At 44.1% G+C, this 24987-nt stretch overlaps 1 protein-coding gene across 1 annotated transcript in view; it reads left to right on the top strand.

Moving 5' to 3' along the window:
• Prmt3 (protein arginine methyltransferase 3) overlaps positions 1–24987 on the top strand; it is a 72435-nt gene that overhangs the window by 32761 nt on the left and 14687 nt on the right. The window contains exons 11-13 of the mRNA XM_005083216.4: positions 5931–6009; positions 14439–14626; positions 16531–16617. Of these exons, the coding sequence (XP_005083273.1) occupies positions 5931–6009; positions 14439–14626; positions 16531–16617 (354 nt within the window). The remainder of the gene's footprint in view (positions 1–5930; positions 6010–14438; positions 14627–16530; positions 16618–24987) is intronic.

Here is a 24987-nt window from a genome sequence, read left to right as displayed (position 1 = left end):
TTTTCCTGGAGCCTCTATGTTCCTCAAGGCACTGTTCACATGGGGCATTCTTTCCAGCCATATGTCTGTGTACTACATGAGTGACTGGTGCCATAAGAGGGCATTGGATCCCCCTGCAGCCCTTCCTTCCTTCCTTCCTTCCTTCCTTCCTTCCTTCCTTCCTTCCTTCCTTCCTTCCTTCCTTTTTTAATTTTTTAAAATTATTTTTGTTTTGCAATACATTGTTTCTCTGTGTAGGCCTGGCTATCCTGGAACCTGATCTGTAGACCAGACTAGCCTTGAACTGAGATACACACTTGCCTCTACCTCCCGAGTGTTGGGATTAAAGGCACTTGCCACCCATGCCCAACTTCTGGTGATCTTTCTATCCCTTGGCAGAGTTATTATTTGTGTGTGTAGAACTATATGAACTGGTAAGTTTTTATTGGTGGATTTCCTCACCTCCCCTGTTCCTTGAACACACAGGGCATATTAACAGAGTGGTTTTGGCTATCCTGGGTCTTTTGTTTTTCTATATAAAGTTGAGTATTGTTCTTTCAAGGTCTGTGAAGAATTGTGCTGGGATATTGATGGAGATTGCATTGAATCTCTAGATTTCTTTTGGCAAGATTGCCATTTTTACCTATTCAGGAGCATGGGAGATCTTTCCATTTTCTGGTATTTTCTTTAATTTCTTTCTTTAAAGACTCAAAGTTCTTGTTATACAGGTCTTTCACTTGTTTGGTTAGCGTTACTCCAAGATATTTTATGTTGTTTGTGACTATTGTAAAGGGTGATGTTTCTCTGATTTCTTTCTCAGCCCATTTATCATCTGTATATAGTAGGGCTACTGATTTTTTTTTTTCTTTTCAGTTAATCTTGTATCCTACCACTTTGCTGTAGGAGTTCCCTGGTGGAGTTTTTCAGGTCACTTATGTAAACTCTCATATCTACTGCAAATTGTGAAAGTTTGGTTCTTCCTTTCCAATTTGTATCCCCTTGATCTCCTTTTGTTGTCTGACTGCTCTAGCAAGAACTTCAAGTACAATATTGAAGAGATACGGAGAGAGTGGACAGCTTTGTCTTGTTTCTGATTTTAGAAGAATCGTGTTGAATTTCTCTCCATTTAGTTTGATGTTGGCTGTTGGTTTGCTGTATATAGCTTTTATTATGTTTAGATATGTTCCTGTTATCCCTGATCTCTCCAAGACTTTTATTATGAAGGGATGTTGGATTTTGTCAAAGGCTTTTTCAGTATCTAGTGAGATGATCATGTGATTTTTGTTTTTCAGCTTGTTTATATGATGCATTACACTGATGGATTTTCGTATGTTGAATCATCCCTGCATCCCTGGGATGAAGCCTACTTGATCATGGTGGATGATTTTTTTGATGTGTTTTGGATTCTATTTGCCAGTATTTTATTGAGTATTTTTGCATCAAAGTCCATGAGGGATATTGGTCTATAGTTATCTTTCTTAGTTGTATCTTTGTATGGCTTGGGTACCAAGGCAGTTGTAGCCTCATAAAAAGAGTTTGGCAATGACCCTTCTGCTTCTATTGTGTGAGACACTTTGAGGAGAATTGGTTTTAGCTGTTCTTTGAATTTCTGGTAGAATTCTGCTCTGAAACCATCTGGACCTGGGCTTTTTTTTTTTTTTTTTTTTCGTTGGGAGGCTTTCGATGACTGCTTCGATTTCATTAGGGGGTTATAGGTCTATTTAAATTGCTTATCTGTTCTTGATTTAATTTTGGTAAGTAATATTTATCCAGAAAATTCATTTCCTTTAAATTTTCGAATTTTGTGTACAGGTTTCAAAGTATGCCCTGATGATTCTCTGGATTTCCTCAGTGTCCGTTGTTATGTCCCCCTTTTCATTTCTGATTTTGTTAATTTGCATGTGCTCTCTTTGCCTTTTGGTTAGGTTTGTCTATCTTGTTAATTTTCTCCAAGAACCAAGTCTTTGTTTTGGTTCTTTGTATTGTTTTCCTAGTTTCTACTTTATTGATTTCAGCCCTCAATTTGATTATTTCCTGGTGTCCACTCCTCTGGGGTGAGTTTGCTTCCTTTTGTTCTAGAGCTTTCAGTTGTGCTGTTTAGTCTCTAGTGTCACTTTGTCCAGTGTCTTTCTTCATGTGAGCACTTAGTGCTGTGAACTTTCCTCTTATCACTGCTTTCAGAGTGTCCCATAGGTTTGGGTATGTTGTGTCTTCATTCTCATTGAATTCTAGGAAGTCTTGAATTTCTTTATTTCTTTCTTGACCCAGGGGTGATAACAATTGAGCACTGTTCTAATTCCATGAGTTTGTAGGCCTTCTGCAGTTTGTGCTGTTGTTGAAATCTAACTTGCAACCATGGTGATCCGATAAGATAGAGGAGGTTATTCCGGGTTTTTGGTGATGTTTGTTTTGTTAATGAATATGTGGTCGATATTAGAGAAGGTTCCGTATGGTGCTAAGAAGAACGTATATTCTTTTGTGTTTGGATGGAATGTTCTATAGATGTCTGTTAACCCCAATTGAGTTACAACTTCTGTTAGTTCCTTTATTTCTTTGTTAAGTTTCTTTCTGGTAGTCCTGTCCAATGGTGAGAGTGTGGTCTTTAAGTCTCCCATTCTAAGTGTGTGGGGTTTTATGCGTGATTTAAGTTTAGTAATGTTTCTTTTACTAGTGTGTGTCTTTGTAACTGGGGCATAGATGTTCAGAATTGAGACTCCCATTCTAAGTGTGTGGGGTTTTATGCGTGATTTAAGTTTAGTAATGTTTCTCTTACTAGTGTGTGTCTTTGTAACTGGGGCATAGATGTTCAGAATTGAGACTCCCATTCTAAGTGTGTGGGGTTTTATGCGTGGTTTAAGTTTAGTAATGTTTCTCTTACTAGTGTGTGTCTTTGTAACTGGGGCATAGATGTTCAGAATTGAGGCTTCATCCTGATGGGTTTTTACCATGACAAATATGGAATGATCCTCATCTCTTTTATTTCTAGTTTGGAATCTAATTTGTTAGGTATTAGGATAGCCACACCAGTTTGTTTCTTAGGTCTATTTGATTGGAAAATCTTTTCCCAACCCTTTACTCTGAGGTAGTGTCTGTCTTTGAAGTTGAGGTGTGTTTCTTGTATGCAGCAGAAGGATGAATTCTGTCTTTGTATCCATTCTGTTAGCCTGTGTCTTTTTATAGGCTAGTTAAGGCCATTGATATTGAGGGATACTAATGACCAATGATTGTTGATTTTTGTTTGTTTTGGATTTGTTGTTGGTAGTCGTATTGTGTGTGTTTCCCTTTTTTGGCTTTTGGTAATGTGGGATTATGTATTGCCAGTGTTTTTGTCAGTGTAGCTAACTTCTTTGGGTTGGAGTTTTCCTTACAGTACTTTCTTTAGGGCTGGATTTGTGAATATGTATTGTTTAAATCTGGCTTTGTCGTGGAATATCTTGTTTTCTCCATCTATAGAGATTGAAAGCTTTGCTGGGTATAGTAGTCTGGGCTGGCATCTCTGGTTTCTTACACTACCCAGGACTTTCTGGCTTTCAGAGTATCCATTGATAAGTCAGGTGTAATTCTGATAGGTCTACCTTTATATGTTACTTGGCCATTTTCTCTTGCAGCTTTTAATATTCTTTCTTTATTCTATATGTTTGATGTTTTGATTATTATGTGGTGAGGGGACTTATTTTTGGTCCAGTCTATTTGGTGTTCTATAAGCTTCTTGTACTTTCATTGACATGTCCTTCTTTATGTTGGGAAAGTTTTTCTTTATGATTTTATTGATTATGTTTTCTGTGCCTTTGAGCTAGACTTCTTCACCTTTTTCTATACATGTTATGCTTAGGTTTGTCTTTTCACAGTGTCCCATATTTCCTGGATATTTTGTGCTAAGGATTTGTTGGACTTAACATTTTCTTTGGATGATGAATCTCCAGTGTATCTTCAACACCCAAGATTCTGTCTTCCAACTCTTGTATTCCGTTATGATTGCATCTGTCTTCTGATCATTTACCCAGCTTTTCAGTTTTCAGGGTTGAACTGTTTGAATTGTTTCCTTCACCTGTTTGTTGTTTTTTTCTTTCTTTGCTTTCCTTAAGAGATTTATTGATTTCTTGCATTTTTTTAGTATGTCATTCCCTCCATTTCTTCCATTTATTGCTTGTCTTTTCTTGCATTTCTTTAAGGGAGTTTCTCATTTCCTCCTTGAGGGCCTTCATCATCTTCATAACGTTATTTTTAAGGTCTTCTTCTTCTGCTTCATCTGCATTGGAATGTTCAGGTCTCACTGATGTAGACCCCCTCGTCCCTAGTGGTGTCATGTTACTATTTATGTTGTTGAATGTGTTCTTATACTGTCCTCTTCCCATCTCTTCCTCCAGTGGATGCAGGTGGGGCCTGTGATTCAGTTGGCGTAGGCGAGGCCTGTGGCTTAGGTGGTTGATCTTCCTCTCCCAGACATGGCGGGGCCAGGGCTCCAGTGGTGGGTGATGTAATGCTGGATGATATGGCGCTGTCCCTGGCCCCTCCCCCAAAGCTCTGATAGCAGATGCGTTGCTGGATGGTTTGGGGCTGCCCCTAGGTCTCTGGGAATTGGTGGGTGGGATGAGTTGATGTGCCCCAGTCAGGGGCCACAATGACGGGGATTCGTGCAGGAGATCTTGGACATTTTCTTACCAGTGACTTAGTTTGTCAGGAGGACATTGACCCAAGGCAGAGACAGTCATCAGACCTATGTTTCCAGTGAGTTCACCCTGTGTCACTTGCTTATGAGGATGATTCTTGGTTTACTGCCTTTTATGTTCTGTTAATTCATGTAGTTCATAACACCGCGTTTATCCCACCAGGAACCAATGCGTGCACAACAAAGGAGCAGATGAGAAACAGGTTCAGTTAGAGGCCTGATGGGAGGGTGTGGTCCACACTGTCCCTCATGCCAAGGGTGTGGCCCTGGAGGGAAGAGTAGCGGCAGTGGGTGTGGCTTTCTGCACAGTGTATACTGTGTAGTATGCTAATAGAGTGTGGAGTGTTTAAGACCCCAACTGTGTCTCCTTTTCCTGTGTACTCCATCACCCTTTCCCTGGGAAGGGTTTACCACCATTCCCTGAAATCTGGTTACACTCTGGTCCTGCTCCTTGAGCTAAATTTTATACATCACTTTCTTGAAGATGCTGTTGCATGGCAAGTAGCAGGCAAATTCTAGTGGAAAAGCATGACACTTGCTCAGAGTATGGACAGCGGCCCTACTCTGTCAAGGACTTCTAGTGTGCGAGTGTGCCCTGTGAACTGATGAATTCACAGGGCACATTCTATTCATTCCTCCTGCTTCTTGATTTTTTAAAAAAAATCTTGGCAATACATAGATGCAATAGTCATCCTCTCCCTCCCCTTTTAATGACCCATTGAATCCAGTTAGTGGTGTCTATGTGCACACCAAAGAAAGCTCTTTAGACACTGAATGCATTGGGTGGTAGCACTTCATGCCTGTGCTCTCTGCCTCAGTCCCGCTGGTCAGGTGGTGGTCTATCGTGTGCATGGCAGGATGTGTGGTAACATCTCATGGCTCTGCCCAGTGGATACCAGTAGTGTTTCCACCCTGCGAGTGTCCAGTGTGACAAGTCCCCACAGGAGACAAAATTTATCAGGACCACTCCCAATTAATCTTGCAACATTTCAGGGAGCTACAAGGCTGATAAAAAGTTTCTGCCTGAAGTTTTCCTTCATTGGGGAAGAAACAGTAGACTGAACAGTGGAATTGCAGGTCTGTACTTGTACTGTATGGAAAGCCTAATGGGTCCTCTACACCAGGCCTGACCTTGCAGTGCTGCTGTATAGAACTTACTGTACATCCGGTGACTGGCAGAGTTGCATGACAGAGAAGACAGTACGTGTGGACAGAGCCATCTGCTGCTCTACTGCGTCTCCTGTGGTGCCCATTCCTGATACTCATCTTTTCCTTCCTACAGGGCTATTTTCTTCTTTTTGAGTCAATGTTGGATTCTGTCCTTTATGCAAAGAGCAAATACTTGACAAAAGGAGGATCAGGTAAGTAAGACCTTTGAGTTTTAATCTGATTTCAGTTTGGTGCAACCTTTGCATTTCAGTCATACTGTGCATGGCTTAGAGTTTTGGTGGAGATGAAAGATGTTCCCATCGGAAAGAGCTTTGGTTACTTAAGATAAGGGGACCCCAAAGCCATGGTTTGTTAGGACATCTTTTACTAGAAGGTTTTTTGTTTGTTTAATAGAAACGTAAGGACTAGGTGCGGGAAGCTTTTAATTTTCAAATTAAAATGTACCAGAAGCATCTTTTCTTTTTTAATCCTTGTGTCATTTAGTTCCTGTTTTCCACTCTCAATCTTAGCCAAAGACCAATAGCATGTTTCATACTAGGCTGGAGACGATTGGTTTTAATAGCACATTTCCCTTACTTCACTAACTCACAAGCTCCTCCAATCTGTCATTGTTTCAGGTGTCTAGAAAGGTTTTAATCACCTCCCGTCTGTACGTCTAGTAGAAGCAGATTCTTTTTTCCATGTCTGTGGCAAAGTAGTGTTCCGGTTGCATCCTCAGGGGGATGCACACTTCCCTGTCTTGTGCTTGGGTGCCTGGTGTCCTCAAGAACAGGGATTATGTTCTTGTTCGGGCCTTCTGCCCGCAGCACCCTGTGCAGGCAGTTACAGTCCAGTGGGAAGTAGTCAGTCCAAACCGGAGAGCGAGGGCGGGTCCTCCAGACAGTGCAGCTCTAGTAGTATTCTGTGTCTCTCTTTCTCAGGGTGTACTCGTCATACATCCTCTTTACCGTAGTTCTGATCTCTGCTTGTGAACCTTGTTTACATGTTTTACCCTGAGACCATCTCATGTCTGTGATTACTGTGATCTTCTTAGTGACTGAAGGGAATAATATCACTCGATGATTCTCTAGTGGTCATCACCGTCACCCTTGCTTATGTTATATAAAATCTTCACCACAGCCCTTTGAGGTTTGGGGAACGGTATCAAAAGATGTCCAGGAAGATGACATCATTAGGAGGCTAGACCTGCATTTCTTTTGCTATTCTGGTTTCTAAACTCATATCTGCTTGACCTAATCAATAATCATGTTCTTTTCACTAAGCCTTGTTTCCCTATTAAAATGCATTTAAAACCTCTGACTCTTGTTGTGGGGTTCTAGGGAACCCCCACCTCCTCCTGCACCTTACCTCCCCAGTGGGGTTCATTGATCTCACTGAAGAACTGACAGCAGCTAATGCATTTAAATCGAGTGCTCAGTGAGATTCATTAGGCCTCCACAGCCATGGGACGGTGGCAGCTGGACGGATAAAAGGGAGGTTAATGATTCTAGCTCAGTCCATATTTTTATAGAACTGATTAACATTAGAATCATCTGGGGGTGCAGTCAGAAGAATCAGCATATAGCTGCCTGGGCAGTGCTGTGGAATGCTGTTTGTTAATATAATTAGGAGGAAAAAGAAATAAAATATGAGCAGCATCAAATGAACAAGTATTGCCGTCAGATGCTAATGTGTATTGTGCAGTTTTACTTTATGTAATGTGAAAATTTTAGAAAGAATGATTACATTATGGAATGGGGTGTAGGTATTGTGGGCCCACGTGACCATAATGGGTCCATGATGTGAATGTAAGTTCATCTGTCTCCTCCTCTCTCCATGAAGAAGATTTAAGTCAATGTAAAGAAGCACTATATTCTTAGATAAAGAGAATTAATGCTAGAAGATGTCACTTCACCCAAACTTACCAAAATTTGGTGAAATCCAAAACTACTAACAGTTGTTAAAATTGTAGATGAGAATTGTGTGTACTTTCCCCTTTTCTGATATTTTTTCTAAGTTTTTACTGCTGTCCCCGCTAAGAGGTTTGTTTAAGCTGATTATGAAAATTATGTGGAAAAGTAAACAGGAATGGCAAGAAACCAGCAAAGTAGCAAGCCCCTGAGGTGGCAGGGACAGGAGGAAGAACCCTGCCATATAGAAAGTGCATCCTGAAGTCTGGGTAATAAAAATCAGACATATTCGCTTTCTGTGAGGGGGCAAGTTGAAGAAAATGGAAAATCTGGTTATAGCCACAGATGTAACCAACACCTCTTACAATGCAGGAAATTATTTTTAATAGCAACTTAAAATATAGTTTTATTTTAAAATAAAACAAAGCCAAGTGTGGTGGCTTACACCTACTACTTGGGAGATGGAAGCAGGAGTTCAAGACCTTGCCTGAGTTATCCACTGAGTTAGAGGCAAGCCCTGGCAACATAAGCCCTTGCCTTAAATGGAAAAAAAGGATCAAATGAAGTAAGGTTCAGTTGGGCTCAGTGGTACAAACTTGTAGTTCCAGCAAGTGGGAGGCTGAGTCATGAAGAATACTTAGACTCAGAAGCTCAAGACCAGCCTGGGCAGCATAATAAAATCTTCAGACAACCCTTCCTCAAACAGCTTAATCCAGACAGAAAATTGATCATTGTAATCTACCAGTGAATCAGATAGAATGCAAACACATTAGACTTGAGGGAGGCGTTTTTAAGAACTGAAATTTGGAAGCTGTGACTGCTTTATGAAGTTGACTGCGTGTGTAAATTCCCATGTAATGGACTATCTATACTAAAGCAAAGTCACAAGGACTAAAATGGGGAATCCAACCAGCTCTTACCATAAGTGTAACTTCTTACTTCCCGGTGGATCCTTCCAGTAAGTAGCTAGCAAAGGCACAGGAACACTGCAAAGAGAGTTGAGTGACAGCTCACAGAGAAGGATGAGGACAACTGAAAGGTGCTGCCTCCGTCCTGTTGTGTGCATGCCTCGTGGAGGACACCCTACTTGAGGTCACACTTGTAGAAGTTTCATTGTTTTCATTGAGTTATGATTCACGTCAAGATCATGCCAGCTTTCTCACACCCAGACAGAGAGAGAAAGGAAGTGGTGGGGTGAAGAGGGGGAGGGCATGAGGAAGTGAGAACACGAAGGTCAGACTCAGTGTAGGCATCTTTTTGAGACAGGGTCTCTCCTTTAACCTCATTGCTTTAAAAAGGCTGAGAATTAAGATGGCATCTGATGAATAGGACAGTTAGAAAATAAGCGGCCTCTGCATGGAACCCCTCAGTCTGTGAGCCCGTGTGTTTGCAATGCTACCCTTGCAGATACAAAGCTCTCTGTTATTTTTCAGTTGCCTACCTGTGGTATAGACTTACTTGTTTTATTAAGCTTATGTTCTGTGGTTTTGCTGAGCCTGGTGGTTATTTCTAAAAGAATTTCCTGTGTAAAACAATCTAGTCATTTGCAAAGAATTTTAATAATACCATTCTTGACCTATGCTTCCTTCTCATATCTGTAATAACCCTTTGATAAAAACAAGAAATGGAATGTCCTTTCAAATACAAATGACTAAATAAGTAATCAGAGCTCGAAGAATGAGATATGTACCAGCTTTCAAAGATCCTCCTTAAAGTGTCTGCTAATTACCACAGGGCAAAGCCAGTCAGCTCCAGTGTGGAAGGCAGCCAGCACCGAGAAATCAAAGCTGACATGCTCAGGGGCGGAAGAGATTATATCTGCTAATAGCATGGAGAAGTAGCTCACTTTGGGAAGTTGCTCAGAATCAGCAAGAGTTCCTAAAATCATTTTTAGCAGAAGAAAGTTGAGAAGCTACTAGTCTTCCTCTATCAGGAAGGAATTGTCTTTGCAACTTGTCATTACTGTGAAAGCAGCTCTCCTTCCGCATGCTGAGAACCCAGATGCATTTTGGGCTCTTTCAGGTTTTTATCTACTTCCAGGTAGGAGGGCTAGCAGCCTGTTCTAGCCCACTGCTTCTGTTCACCTTACAAGGGACCAACACAGTCGTGAGGGGTGTTTCCTTAAAATATAGATGCTCATGGAAGAGGCCTTTGAACACAGTCCAGAGGCAAAGTTTATTTTCAGTACTCCTTCCCTTTATAGCCAGTGTGATGAGAGGACTTGTTGGGAGGAACAGAAATCTACCCCAGTCAATGGGAAAAGGATTTATTAAAGGGCAGGAATGCTATGAAGTACGAAAACTGGGAAGTGATATAGCCAGAAACTGCTGCTTGGCCGGACTCATGGCTGATACATTACACTGTGTAGGTGCCCAGGAGATGACACTGTCCCTGTACCCCTTTACCAGAGTCTCCCTCCCCTGCCAACCTGGCCTCCTGCAGGCTGAAGAAAGCTAGCTTCTGCCATGTAGCTCCTGGGGAGCAGCAAACGGCATAGGGACCCAGCCAGCACTCCCTGCCCTGCCTCTGGTCTGTGCATACCAGAGTTACCCTTGATGCGACCTGTTCTCCCAGCTGCTGGGTGGTGGCCTTTCACCTCTGTTTCTGCCCTGTTACCAGTCACTCAGCAAAGTGAGCGAGCCCACACATTTCTGCTTTGCTCGCTTAGTTTTAGTAATAGTTAAAATGTACTTCTCTTTCTCCTTGTCCTTCTAACAAGTGCTCATTTGCTGTAGAGGGTCGGAGCTCTTGCTTGAAGAGCAAGGCAGTGAGCTGGCGTGCAATGGGAAGTCCATGGTGTCTGTAGGCAGACCTCAAGACTTGCATGTCAGCTGCCTGGTTGTCCTCTTAGCTAGCGAAGACTGCTTTTCTTATTGTTACTTACTTCCTCATCTTCAGTCTCCTTCTCTGTGACGTGCAGATCAGAGCCCAGCTATAGACAGTCATCTCAAAAGTCTAGACGAGGTGCCTGGTATAAAGTGGGTTTTCATTATGTATTAAGTCTCCTGTGTTCTTGCTGGAAGCAAGAGCAACATTGGCTTGTGCCGTAAACAGTGGTGAAATGGGTTTGAACATGGCACCTTCTTTCAGTAAGTAAGTCTTACTTGTGCATAGATGACATCACACAGAAGCCATGGCTCCTGGGGCTCAAAGTTTCCTGTGCTGTTTCTGTTTCTGTAGGTGCTTTTTCTTTGTAGACATACCCTGATAACGTTGCTTACCTTCTTTCAGTACGTGTTTTTCAAAACTTTTTCCGTCTCCAAATTAAGTCTGCTTTAACGGGGCTGATCACTATTTATTAGGTAATATGGAGGAATAGGTCTAGTTTCCAGATGAATATTTGGTTTCCAAATTACTCCTGCTCTATAGTTTGGTGAGTGTTTGCAGTGCTTTGACTTCTGTGTGCTGGTGTCTTATGGGAGGGAGTTGTATTCTCAGTACTCTTCAGCCTCTGCCTTTAGGGCCCAGAAGTTTGTGGAGCATTCCCTAGGGATGAAGGAGTTCCCATCTTGGTCTGCTCACCTCATGAGCTGTCCCAGTGACAGATGAATTCTGGGCAGTGAATCGAGAAGGACACAGATGTCAAAGCCATGGATTTATAAATGGTCTGGTAACTGGCTGCTTTGTCCAATCAGCACTTGGCCGATTTCACCTACAAGCAGGCATAATTATTCAATTATAGCTTTTATCTGACAAAAAAAAAAATCAAGTGACGAATGTCTGAGACTCTGAAGGTAAAGGGTTAGCGGAGTTCTGGCAGGTGGCCCAAGATTTAGGCAGCTGTGCCAAGGTGGATGCTGAACCCAATTGACCCCTAGCACTGATTACAAGTCTTTATGAATATTCATGTCTTTCTGAGTTTAAAAATAAAAACCAGGATTTCTGTACCTTTGTAATATAATTAGCTTGAAAACTTGAAAAAGAAAAACACCCTGTCTTGATTTGTTTTTCTTCTCTAACCTGGCTTGCAGACAGGTTTCCTTATGAAGGGATCATCTTTACTCTCCGTGGTGTCCCTAGCACACCACACAGCTTGAGGGGGTGGCAGACCAGCGGCTTTTGGTAAAAGTTCCGGTGGCTTTGTCAGTGTGACAAGCCACACTCCTGCCCTCTCTGTAGCTCTGGCACTGCAGCCAAGTGCAGCTGCAGCTGGTGGGTGAGCGTGCTGGGGCAGTAGTGTTACAGCCCGTGAGTGTGCAAACCCAGGCAGCAGACCGGAAGGAAGCGTGAGCTGTGGCGGCATTGGAAACAAACTCGGTGAGGACTTCTGATCACGCTCTGAACTGCCCGTGGGCTGTATTGAGTCACGTGACTGTCCTGGCCATGGACAATGCTGCAGTGTGTTTAGTTCCCATGAACCGCAGGAGCAGTGGCACTCCTAACAGTAGTGGTGGTCAACCACCCTGGGAAGTCTCCCCTTCTCTGTCTTCCCTCTTTCCTCTGACAGGGTCTCAGGGTCTGACCCACGGCCTGTCTTGTGGATAAGGCTTCATTGAACAGAGCCGTTCTGCTCTCACAATAACCACGGAAAGTGGTAATTTCAACAAAAAACAGATGACTTCCAAAACCTAAAGTGGCAACTTTGCAAACAAATGTCTGCTGCCCTGACTGGGCCTCATGGTGTTCCTCAGGCCATAGTACAGAAAGCTGCAGCTGTGGCACAGATCTCGTGAAGGGTATGAGAGGCCTCTGAAGTTCCCAGTGTTGCCGCTGCGCTGCCGCAAGTGGGCCTGTTGTTAGTCAGCATCCTGGTAACAAATTGACAGTCCTCAAAATGGAGCCAGCCAGAGAGCTGGGCATGCTAATGGAGGAGGGGAGCATGGCCCTGAGCGCTCAACCCTGTGCTTAGAGCTTTGAGCAGTCCAGTTAGTTCCTGAGGGTGAGGTGGAGGCCGTCTCCCAGTCTGAAGATGAGAGCTTTGAGCAGTCCAGTTAGTTCCTGAGGTGAGGTGGAGGGCCATCCCTCAGTCTGAAGATGAGAGCTTTGAGCAGTCCAGTTAGTTCCTGAGGTGAGGTGGAGGGCCATCCCTCAGTCTGAAGATGAGAGCTTTGAGCAGTCCAGTTAGTTCCTGAGGGTGAGGTGGAGGCCGTCTCCCAGTCTGGAGATGAGAGCTTTGAGCAGTCCAGTTACTTCCTGAGGGTGAGGTGGAGGCCGTCTCCCAGTCTGAAGGTTGGCTGGTGACTGTGGGCTGTTTCTGTGGTTATTTTACTGTTGTCATCTGGTATGGGAACATGTAACTTAACCTTTTTTTTAATTCATGGATTCTCTGAAAGTTGATGCTTGAGCTACTCAGAGGAGAAGTTAAGTGCCATGTTAGCCGGAAGAGATCATTTGTGTGCTCTTTTGTCATAATAACCTTCATAATAACCTTCACTATCCCACAGCACTTCCTTAGTTCTTCTAAACGGGTCCCCAGCACCCCTCCAGTGCCCTCTTGGTTCTCTTTCTTCTCTGGTCTCCTCTCAGCCCCTTTTGCTGCTGCTTCTGTGGCATTAATTCTGGTGCTGGTGACGTCTCGTAGGTTTCTGCTGTGTGTCTGTCTCTGTTTGCACGCCCATAGTCTTCAGGTTTGTTCCTTAGGCCCAGATAACTCCACATCCTACGCTTCATCTCCTTATTGACGTTTTCATCGGTGCCAGAAGGGGCGCACGCATTCCTCGTGGATATGCCCGTATTGATGCCCTCTGGCAGCCTGCTCAGCTGCTAAAGCCAAGCACTGTACCCCATCCCGCCTCCTCCCCGCCGGCACCCCTGCATCCCACCTCCCAGACTGACCTTTCAGATCCATTTCCTCTTCATGCTGTAGCCAGCGGCCTGGTTTCCACCACTTGACTCATTACATTCTCCTAACTCGTCGGTTTTCCTCCCATTCATCCTTTACATGGCGCTTCCAGTGGATGTTCTAAAACTGAAATCCAATCATAGTGCTACCCTAGGTAAAATGTTCTCAGTCATTCTTAAAATAAAGTCTAGTTCACAGCAGTAGCTTACGGAGAGCCTTGTGCCTGTCTAGTTAGAATGCAGGTGCCACCCCTTAGTGGTGACTGATGTCCACTGTCACTTTACTGGAGTACCCTCTCTCCCCGCTGTTGAACTGGTTTCCATGCTTACATGGTAGCCTGCTTCCCCTGCTGCAGCCTCATCTGAATTTGCTGACTTTTCTGGGTGGTCCACAATGCCTTGTGCTTTCTCTTTTGAGGCCAGCCTAGGCTACATGAGATGCTTTTTCAAAATAAATAGATAAACGCAAGTTTCTTAAGGGTAGAAATGTGTATCCATAGTCTTTTGTTTATACTGGCACATACTTAACAATCAGTTTATATTAAATAAGACAGTGTAGTATGAGCTGGTCCCCTCCCATAAAACTCCAGTGTGATTTTCCCCTCCCCCGCACTCCATGGTGCTACATACTTCCAGATAGTTTGTTTCTTTATGTGTACTTTAGAGGAATATATGAAATAATGATTTTAAGTTGTCATATTTTAAGTTTTAATATTAATGTGTTTATTTCAAGGTTGTTTTAGTAATTTTAATAGGAGTCTACTATTGGGATGCAAATTTTACCATCATGATTCTAGGCACTTGGGGAACTTATTTCCCTCTGTCTGTCTTCATTGATCTCTCCTTGCTAGAAGTCCATGTAGATAGGTTTGATACTTATATTTAGCCATTTAAAATCATCCTCTCGGTGAAGAGAAGATGCTACATAAAGGGCATTTTCTTCATTCCAGTCTACCCTGACATTTGCACCATCAGCCTAGTGGCCCTGAGTGACGTGAGCAAGCACGCTGATAGAATCGCCTTCTGGGATGACGTCTATGGCTTCAACATGTCCTGCATGAAGAGAGCAGTTATTCCAGAAGCTGTTGTGGAAGTTGTAGATCACAAGACTCTTATCTCGGACCCTTGCAGTATCAAGGTAGGTGTGGGCATTCCCTCTGTGTCTGTGGGACTTGATGCTAGGACCCCCTGCACACGCCACAACCCATGTATTTGCAGAAAACCCCTGTGCAGAATAAGGAGGTGTCTACACGCGGCCTGCGTGCACCCTGCCACACACTTCAAATGACCACTCGCTTCACTTACATTTACTGCGAAGTGGGTGCTGTGTAAGTAGTAGGCCGTGTTGTTTACGGCGTTTGAGAAAGTAGATGTCCGCACATGGTCAGTACAGGTGAAGAGGTAATACTTTCAGTCCATAGTTGCCCGAGTCCAAGGATGTCTGCCTACTGCCTTTCCATGTGGGAAAGCCTCTTCTGATTTTAGTTTCATCTAAAAAAAGGGTCAATCAGACTTGCTTCTGGGCCATCACTGCTTAGAATCTCTTCTCATATTCCATTTACCAGCCTTCGAATCCAAGTCCTGGAACTGGCTGAATCACTCACACACAGTTGGGCCTCCTGAAGGTGGAGGCCTGCATCTGCAGTGTTGGCATCTGCCTCAATACCGCCTGGCATCACGCTGGCTCCCACAGCTTATTATTCCTACCTTATGCTCCACAGTTCTTACTCAGATTTCTTCCAGTCTCGCTAGATTAATTACCATGAACGTATCTGAAACTGTAGGGCAATATTTCCACTGTGGAGATGCCCTCATCCTTTTGTGTTTTACTTTAGTCCAGGTTAACCTATGGGTTTACTGTGACTGTTGATTTTAAGTGGGTTCACCATAGCTTGGCAATGAGGAGTCACCTTGAGTTTCTTAGCACATTGGTTATCTATGTAGATAATGGACTGTGTGAATATTTCAGCTGTGGGTTTAGGGCAGTATCTCCTTCTAGCCAGTGACTTTTATAATATATAACTATTCTCTGAACAAAGGACTCCTCAGCAAACAAGCTTGATTAACTTGGTGCCTGGTACACTAATATCCACTATTGACCGCTCCATACTCTCCTTCCCTGGTAGGAAGAGATGTGTGGGGCTGTCTGCATCAGAGCAGAGGGGAACAGCTACTGCCACTTTGGAACTATTGCAGAGCAGGAAGGGAGGACTGAGTTCTTTCCTGGTTCCCTTTGCTTGATCCTTCAAACTACTGTGAATAGTTAACTGGATTAGCTGGTTTAGGACTGAAACGCCAAGGTGTTTAGTAGATGCTCTATGGTGTCAAACTTGCCTGTTCGACATTATTTTCTCCCATTCTTCCCCACCTAGAAGCCCTCCCACACTGTAACTTTCTTTAGAATTTTTCTTCAACTCTAAAAGAGGGTGATGATCTAGACTTTGGCTATAAATCCTATCACGTGTCAACCCTTCCTAAAAAGTGACTGGGAGAGCTTGAGCCAGGGCAGAAGACAAAGAAAGGAACATGCTGTTTCTTTCCGAGATGAATCCACAGTTCTGCTGTTGGGTTTGAATAATTGTGGCTTTTCCTTGTATCTAACAAGCATATTTAAATACACTGAGAGATGAATGTTTCTGACAGTCTTTCCCTTCATCAGCATGTGTTTTCAAGTTGGTATTTCCTCTAAGAAGATTAATGTCATAACCTGAAGCATAGCAGATACAGGTGGTGTGTAAGATGATTTTGTTGGCACAAAGAACACTAAGTTTTAAATTTGAAGTCTTTAATGTGTCAACAAAACTAGCAGACAGATCAGTGTGTGACTTCATAGATATTATTTCTTACGGGAAGTCAAAGTAGAAGATACCAACTTGATTTAAAGAAACATTAACTAACTGTTAATATTTCTTTAGTTTGGAAAGAATCTGCAGAATGGCTTGTGATTAGAAGTTAGGAAATGTTGATTTGCAGCTGTTGTGTATTAGCCAGACTTTGTTACTCCTTTGACTGACCTTTTTCTTTCCTCTTTCTGATGGGAAGCATATAGATTGCCACACTACGTCTGTCTCAGACTTGGAGTTTTCTTCCGATTTCACCCTGAGAGCCACCAAGACAGCCATGTGCACGGTAAGCCACCCCTTCCTGCTTCCACAGATGTCACCAGCGGTGCAGCTGATTGACAGAGCAATGAATTAATTACCAGGCTTGTGACAAATGAGAACGGCTATTGCCATTGACAGTCTGTCTTTGCCTTTGCTATCGCTGGACAGATCTGCTTAATAGATGAGTAGACTTCAGAAAAGTCCCTGCAGCTGGGTGTGGTGTAATCTCAGCTCTCAGGAGATGAAGGACAGCCACAGCTGTAAGACCTTGTCTCCTATAGTTAGTAGACAATAGTGGGCAATCTTGTTTTTTGTTTTCATTTCCTTTGGTTATTATCTGTCATACTCAATGGAGAACATTCAACTTTATCTTCAAAATCAGAAGTTCTTATCCTATGCCTCCCTGTAGGTCCCCACACTTAACTTAGATGTGTTTAAGGACTTGGCTCTGTCACAGGAAAAAAGATGGGGCCTTTGAGATGGTAGGCAGATCCAAATCCACATTTGTAGGTCTGTGTGCCTATAGAGACAGAGTCTCACTATATAGCCTAATTCCATCTGCATGGACAACACACTTGTTTGGGTGGAGTATCCAAGCCATGTTAAGCACAAGCTGTCAGGGAATTGTGGTAAGTTTCAGCTGAGAAGCAGATATTCCTATGTAGTACTGAATATTAACGCTTCTGAGTTTTCTTTCACACAATCTTAAAATAAAATGCCTCTTCCTGTGGTGACAGGAAGAGTGCAGTTGTGCATTGGGTTTCATTCTGTCACTCAGTTTTCGTAGTCATTTGGGTTGACTTGGTCTAGAGTGTCGCATTGTACTGATGAGGAATAGAAACTACTATCGTGTTTTACTGATGTACCAAATGCTCTATCTTTTCCTTGACCCATAAGAAGCCTTGTTAGTGGGATTGTAGAGTCACGAAAAGAACAAATAAGACCGTACAGGAATGCAGTCAGCCAGACTACACGTGTATCTGAAACAAGCGTGAAATGTGTTGCATTCTGTACGTGGTGAACCAGTAGTCTAGCAGCTGTTGAGGGAGAGGAGGATGGATGGGTTTGAATGTGCAGTCCAAACAGAGACAGAGCTAGATCTAGCTGAGGAAGTAGGCCAGGCGTCTCTGCTTTGCAACACATTCAAAGTAAATCCTGGGCTAGAGAGAAGGCTCAGCTGCCAAAGGGTTTAGTCCTCAGGACTTACATGAAAGTGAAGGGTGAGAATGTGTGAATTGATTCCACAAGTTGTCCCTGACCCGCACACACATGATAGTAAGTCCTTGAAAGAAAAAGAAATGTAGCTCTTTGAGTCTTGAAACCTTGTCTCTTAGCATGAATAGGATACTTCCACCTGATGCCCCTAATAAGCCTTGTCATAGGAAGCCTGGCTCACCCCTTTGGGTCTGCTTTACCCCTCTTTGGGCAGGGACTGTTGTGCAAACATGGTGTCTGAGGCTGCTCCTGAGTAGATGGATTAATCCAGCACAGACGTATCTCAGAGGATAGGTGTCTGATTAGAACTGCTCCCCTTCTATTTGGTGACAGGCAGAGCAGGATGGGCAGACCTGGTGATGGTCAGAGCTAGTGACGGGCAGTGTCACCGACGGGCAGGACAGGTGAACAGTGCCGCTGATGGGAGGCCTGGGGATGGGCAGTGCCAGTGCCAGGCAGCAGGTGACGATGGAGGTGGAGGGCTATGAGAGCAAGAGTTTGTTGTCTTTAAGTAGAGGGAACAAAGTCTGCGGATTTGCACGGGGAAGAATAAACTTCAGAAAAGCTAAGTGCCTTTCTCATTCTGAAACTAGAGTACACAGTGACAAGATGAACAGTTTCTAAGGAGTTAAACATGTTTAAATATGCGCACAATTGTTTTTCTCCTGATGAGATTTCAAATTTGTGGCCTAATTGAAAAACTAGAGAAAATTGGATTTTTTTTAAAATAACAAGAATACCCTTTGGATTTAATTTCCACAGCCCGTGTGCTGGAGGCTGATAGGCTTCTGTAGAGCCTCTCAAGGTGGTTCGAACCATCTATGATTAAACACCTTTTCTTTGCACAACTGTACAACCTGCTTTGCTTGCCCACACATGTATATATAATGTGGACATTTCAAAGCAATTTTAACTTGCTAGACTTCGTTGACTATAAAACTAAAACAACTAGCTTCATCTTGTGAATTCTATTTTTATTTTTGTTGTTTGTTTTGTACTCTTTGTGTATGATGGCTATTGTAATTTTAAAGAAGTGGTTCAAGAGAGAAAGATGCAACAGAGTTCCAGCAGAGGGGTTTTGTTAAGGGAAAAGGGTCATAAGGGGGAAAGGGCAGAGGGGAGACTGGCCTCCGGGGACAGGAGTAGCTGGAAAGAGGAAGGGTGGGGGGAGAGGGAGAGGGATGGGAGGTGGGCAGGGCTCTATAAAAGGGAGCTTAGTGAATAGACACAAGTGGTGCTCTTAGTGGCAGCAGCTGGGGATGTATCGTGTCAGAACTCCAAAGGCAGGCCAGTAAGATGCCGTAATACTCAATGGGTGTGTATTGCATGCCAGAGAAGGACATCGGGTGTCTTCCTCCAGGCCTCCCTGTTGCCTTGAGAAACTCAACTTGAGCTGGTTTGGAGCCAAGAGAGATCCACTGCTCTGCTCCCCAGTTCTACTGCAGAGGGCACCCAGCCATGCTCAGGTTTCCTCCTGATGCTAGGACCTCAGCCCAGGCCTCACACTTGCACAGCAAGTGCTCCTTCCCGTGGGCATCTCCCCAGCCCCGTCTGCATTGCTGGTTGTCTTTCATTTTGTTCGTGTAACTGTAGGGTTGCTTACTGTGCCAAGCACGGTGACAGAGCAGCTTCTGTAAACCCTCACCAGTATAGAAAATCATCTCCATTGGGCATGCTCACAGGTGAGGTAGGACTGTTCCAGCAGCACTGAGACCAGCCCAGCCTATGGTATGAGATCTGTCCCCCCCAAAAAATAACAACAACAAATTTTTTTGTTTTTCAAGATAAGGTTTCTCTGTGTAGCCTTAGCTGTTCTGGAAGTCACTCTGTAGACCGGACTGGCCTTGAACTCATGTCTGTGCCTCTCTAGTGCTGGAATTATGGGCATGTGCTGCCACCACCTGGTTAAAAAAAAACTTTTAAAGCACCCGTTTTTAGAAGGTGTTTCTTTAACTACATTTCCCTTCCTTTAACACATTTTGAAGGTCTGTATTTGCTATCTACCTGAGCCAACCCTAACAATGTTTCTCTTGCTTATCTTCTAATTATGAGTTTTCCAATTTACTTTTATACTACATATAATTATTAACTGGCTAGAAAAGTGTCTCGGTGGCTAAGATTACTGACTGTTGTTACTGTTCCCAGCACTTACATGGCAGCTCACAACTCCCCAGCTCCAGCTTCAGGAGATGCAGGACCGTCTTCAGACACACATACACATCTGTACACACCCCCATGCAGACACGTAAACATAAATAAAAGACGTTTTTATGTGACAAAATGATGGTAGTCATTGTATGATAGAGTAATTCAGACTAGAGTGGGTAGTATTCCTGCAGAAGGTCACTCTGGAGGCGGGTGGGGGGAGGACGGGGTGCCACAGTGGTTGCTCTCCAGTGTCTTGAGACTGGGATCAGGCTGGCCTCTGTCCAGCTTCCTGGGGAGTGCAACAGAATAAGGCCAGGGTCACAGTTTGTGGCAGGAAGAGGACACTGCCTTCACAGGCTGACCAGCACCCTCAGCGGGAAGCAGAGTCACGGTGTGCAGGGCGTTCCGCTACAGTGAGGTCAGATCGAGAGAGAAGCCCTCACTCATATTGGTCTTTGGAGAGTTGGTAGGCAGCTGAGCAGTAGGTTTCAAATTGTTCCCTGAACAATGAACGCTACTTGAGTTACCTGTTTCTCACTAAGAGCCCAAGCTATCCTTGAGTTTACTTTTGTCCTGTGTCACCTTCTTAAGTAGCAGGACTATAGGAGTGTGTGACTATACCCAACAGCCTTCTCTCCTGAGAAGTTTTTCACTGAGTTAGTTAATAAGCCCGTTACTCATAGTCTCCTCCGAGGCGCCTAAAACAAATTCCTGTCTTGGAAGAGCTTGTGGGACATGGAGACCTGAATGGGGAAAGCCTCCTGTTGGTGACAGTGAATCATGGTGGCACATGGTTTAGGCCTGGGGTCTGAGCACTGCTAGGAACCACGCCCTCCACCTGACAGTAAGAACTTGTTTATAGTGAGCATAGGCTCTGCCTTTGGGCTGCTCTAGATTTCCCAAGAGACCCGGGCCCAGACTGATGTCTCACTCTGTTCCTAGCATTTGTCCTCAGCTCCAAAAGCCACTGCTGGCTTGATTCTGTGGGATAAAGAAACATCCCTCTTTGGAAATAGTTTGCCATTCAAGGCTCCTTCCTAGTTTTCCCATTAGTTTATTTGAGCCATATCTAATATGTCACATAAATCCATTTTCTGAAGAGGTTACCCCTTTTAAAACATCTTTGGGTTCATTAAGTGGCCAAGCTAAAACATTCTTATTTCTTACTCAACTCCAGAGTTAAAGTTTAAGGTTATCATTACCTGTGTCAGTCACTGCTTCCCACCATAAATGGCTTGTTCTTTTCCTTCTCCTCATAACAGTGCTGAGGGGCTCACAGGGTTGAGGCCCCAGAGTCTTGGGCCCAGCAGGTGGGGAGGCTGCCTAGAGGAATTGCTGTGCTGGACTCTCCTGTCTGTGTGGCTAGGCAGTCTTCTGAGGCCTAATGAGAAAGTGTCTGCTAAGAAGTCTGGGCCTCCCTACCTAGGGCTTTGCAAACGTCCAAGTAGATGAAAGAACAGGAGCTAAAAACCATGCTGTCTCAGTGTGGTTCTGCCTCTCTTCATGATGTGCCTGAGAAGCAGCTGGAAGTGACTTCTTTGAGCTCAGGTTTGACCTTGTGCAGAGTCAGGACAGGCCTTCTCTGTTTAACATCCCTGGCTGTCCTGGAGCTCACTTTGTAAACCAGACTGGCCTCGAACTCACAGAGATCTTCTTGCTTCTCCCTCTGCTATTCAGGCTTTTAAGGCAAGTAACACTGCTATGAGAATAAACTTCAAAATGTTTATAGTCAAACCTCAGTGATTCCTTAGTCATAGTACTTTATTTTGCTTTATTTTTTTTTAATCAAGCTTTACATTTTTCTAATGGCTTAAAGAAGGAGCCTGTTTCTTTGCAACTGTTCTTCAAATCTTCTTTTCGGGCTTTTTGACAAATCTGACAGTGGTAACCAGCTAATTCCAAACTCATTCCCGGGTAGTAAATCAGCTCTTGGCACTCCTTGGTGTAGGTTGACCTAATTTTGACCTTGCAAAACTAATCAGCTAAACAAACTAATTATTAAAACACATCTGTGCTGCTTAGAAATAGTCAGATTTGTCTTGAACGTTCGTCATAGATTTCAGTGAGACAGCTGGCAGATGTTGTAATAGGCTGCTTTCAGGAAGGCTTATGTTGGGGGGAGAGTGGCTCTCACTGACTTCTCTGCAGCCGATGTTCAGTCTCCTTGTCAGGATGACCATGCCATCTAGACCTGAGCCTGATCCTTGTATCTGCTCCTCTGTGTCCCAAGCATCTTCAGGTACTGACCGACCTGTGCTAAGAGCTGCAGCATCGGTCAGTGTATGTAGTAAGCTGTACAAGCAGCTGTGTGTTCACAGCCATTACTGGAAGAGTCAGATACCCAATCGACACCATGGATATTAGGTAGCACAAAGAATGACTGGGAATTTGGCAGTCTGTGACAAGGGCACTGTCATTACTTCACAGGTCCTGTTTAAAGAGGCGTGTTGTGAGACACTTGCTTCACAACAGTTGATGCAAAGAGAGAAGAATGCGGGTAGTAGGCGCTGTTGGTGCTGGGCACTGGGCGCTGGAGGGCTCATTTGTGTTTGACGTTTAGCAGAGTGCGTTCTCTGTCTCACTGAGCATTCGAAGAGACGTGGGATGACAAAGCTGTTTGGGTTTTCATTTGGTTTTACTATATTGATCTCTAGAGTTTTATGAGAGGTCAGAGAACAGCTGTAAAAGTTGCCTCACCCCTTCTTCCATGAGGTTTCTGCGGATTGGACTCAGGTCATCAGGCTTGACTAAAAGTACCTTTTCCTACTGAGCTATCTCACCACCCCAGAGAGGTCTATTTCTATAAACTCAGCAACCTCTTCAGCCACAGAAGTTGCATGGGACACAGCAAAAGTGCATTCATATGCATGTGTAAGAATATTTACTGCAGCCTTCTTATTGCCCCAAACTGCAGAGAATCCAAGACTTAACAGAGCAAACAGGATATTTAACAGATATTTAACAGGGTAAATAATTGTGTTGAGAACATAGCAATGAAGAGAGTATGTGTGGCCGTAATATGGATGAGTCTCATGAGAATAAAGTTCACCTCAGTCAAAGGGAACACTAAGGACAAAGTTTCGTTATATAAGTTTCAGGCTAAATTAACAAGACTTTTAACAGCAGAGGGTTTGGTGGAAGGGGAATGAAAGATAAGTTCCCGGTCAGGGAGTGGGTCATTTGATCAGTACATGCTACATGCGTGTATAGAAATAGCTTCTGCTCAACCACATTAGTATGTATAGGTGAAGTGTTAACTTTTAGGAGAGACGTCTAGCTTGGCTAGTTCATGTAGACCACAGTGTTTGTAGAGGTGGAGAGCCTTCTCGGTCATCTGCTGCCTTGTGCGTTCCTAACACAACGAGAAGTGGTTAAGACGCTCTGCCAGGCAAGTGGTGTGGTCAGAGTGGCCTTGGAAAAGAGCGCTGCTGGAATGTGGAGCTAGAAGGACCGGGGCGGATGCAGGCTGGCCCTGTAGCATAGGCGAGAAATGTCCATGATTGACACAGGCTGTCAGAAAGGAGATGGAGGGAAAGGAACCACCTAGAGATGAAACCAAGAGAATGAAATCAGTGGAGGGGACGAGGCATAAATCAGAAGGCATAAAGTTGCAGAGACAGGGCTTTGGGTGAAGCTTGAAGGAACGCAACACTGAGACAACCTCTAAAGAGAGAACAGACTGAGAGGAAGGGATCCGATGCTCAGCGCTGACTTGTGCCCTTTGACCTGTGTAAGTGCTGTTGTGTGGCCTGTCACATAGGGCTTGCGCCTCTTCTGGTCCCAACAACCATTTTATGGAACAATATTTTGAAAATGTTTCTCAAATTATGTTGACGCTGTTTGGCAAAGCTGATAAAAATTGCTGTTAACAGGTGTGGTTTTGTTTTATTGTGTTGTGTTTTTGTTTGTTTTTTGTTTTTTCGAGATGGGATTTTTATGCTGCTTCCTAAGGTCTGGGAATTCTGAAAGCTTCTTATTAGCAAGTCTATGAAGGCAGCAGCATAGCAGCAGTTTGACCAGCTTAGAATTCAAGTAAGCTGAGTCCCCAGGAACAGGAACCACTCCAGTGTGGATGATTCTGCTGTCCCAAGCAAGCCTGGTCAGTGGCCATTTTTCCATCTGTTATCCCTTCCCATGCTTCTCTATCAGAGCATCTTGCTAAACTGCACATGATCTTCAGAAAGAGCCAGGAGAGTGATGGTGATCTGTGATCCCAACACTCCAGGAGCTACTCACCACCCGGCGTGGTGGACTGTCCAAGCCCCTCACTCATCATGTTCTACTGTGCTTGGCACATGGAGAGAGAGAGGGAGAGGGAGAGGGAGACGGAGACGGAGACGGAGACACTAATCTATCCAAGACTCACAAGAAGAGAATTCAAAAAGGGGTCTGGGAATGTGGCTCAGTTTGTTGAGTGTCTGCCTACCATACAAGGAGGCCCAGGGTCCATCTCTAGGACAGCATGAACCAGGCTGTCATCCAGCACTTGGGAGGTGGAGACAGAAGAATCAGAAGTCATCTTCAACTGCATAGTGAGTCTGAGGCTAGCCTAGGGTGTGTGGGACCTTGTCACAGAGGGGAGGAGGGAGAAAACAAGGGTAACGGGGACAGAGAAAGAAGGAAGACCCAGAGAAGCTAGACAGACTCATGGCTGTTTCTGCTAGGCAGGCACTGCCACTCAGGAAGCAACTGAGCAGCTTCATGCCGTCCCTTTGGGAGCCTCCCCTCCTGGCTATTAGGAAGGGTGCTTGTCTTCCTAAGGATTTGCGATGGGAATCTTGAAAGAAATCCTGAAAGACTGACATCAAGAACAGGGTAGAGCAGAAACCAGAGAACTGCCGCAACCGCAGCAGCCTCAGCCCCTGCATGGCTCAGGGAGTCTGGATCCCAGTAGTGCCTTACGATAATACGGCGTTGCTACTTCCCTGGGGCGTTTGAGAAATAAATTCAGAACTCTCTCTAGAAGACTATCATTATAAGCTTAAAATTATTTCTACTGGCAGTTTAAAAAAAAACTCAGTGCATAGAACAT

The sequence above is a fragment of the Mesocricetus auratus genome, unplaced genomic scaffold (assembly GCF_017639785.1).
Source record: "Mesocricetus auratus isolate SY011 unplaced genomic scaffold, BCM_Maur_2.0 Super-Scaffold_100030, whole genome shotgun sequence".
In the NCBI taxonomy this organism is placed as follows: domain Eukaryota; kingdom Metazoa; phylum Chordata; class Mammalia; order Rodentia; family Cricetidae; genus Mesocricetus; species Mesocricetus auratus.
Note: the sequence above shows the minus strand (reverse complement) of the source record. Positions and strands in the feature narration are given on the sequence as shown.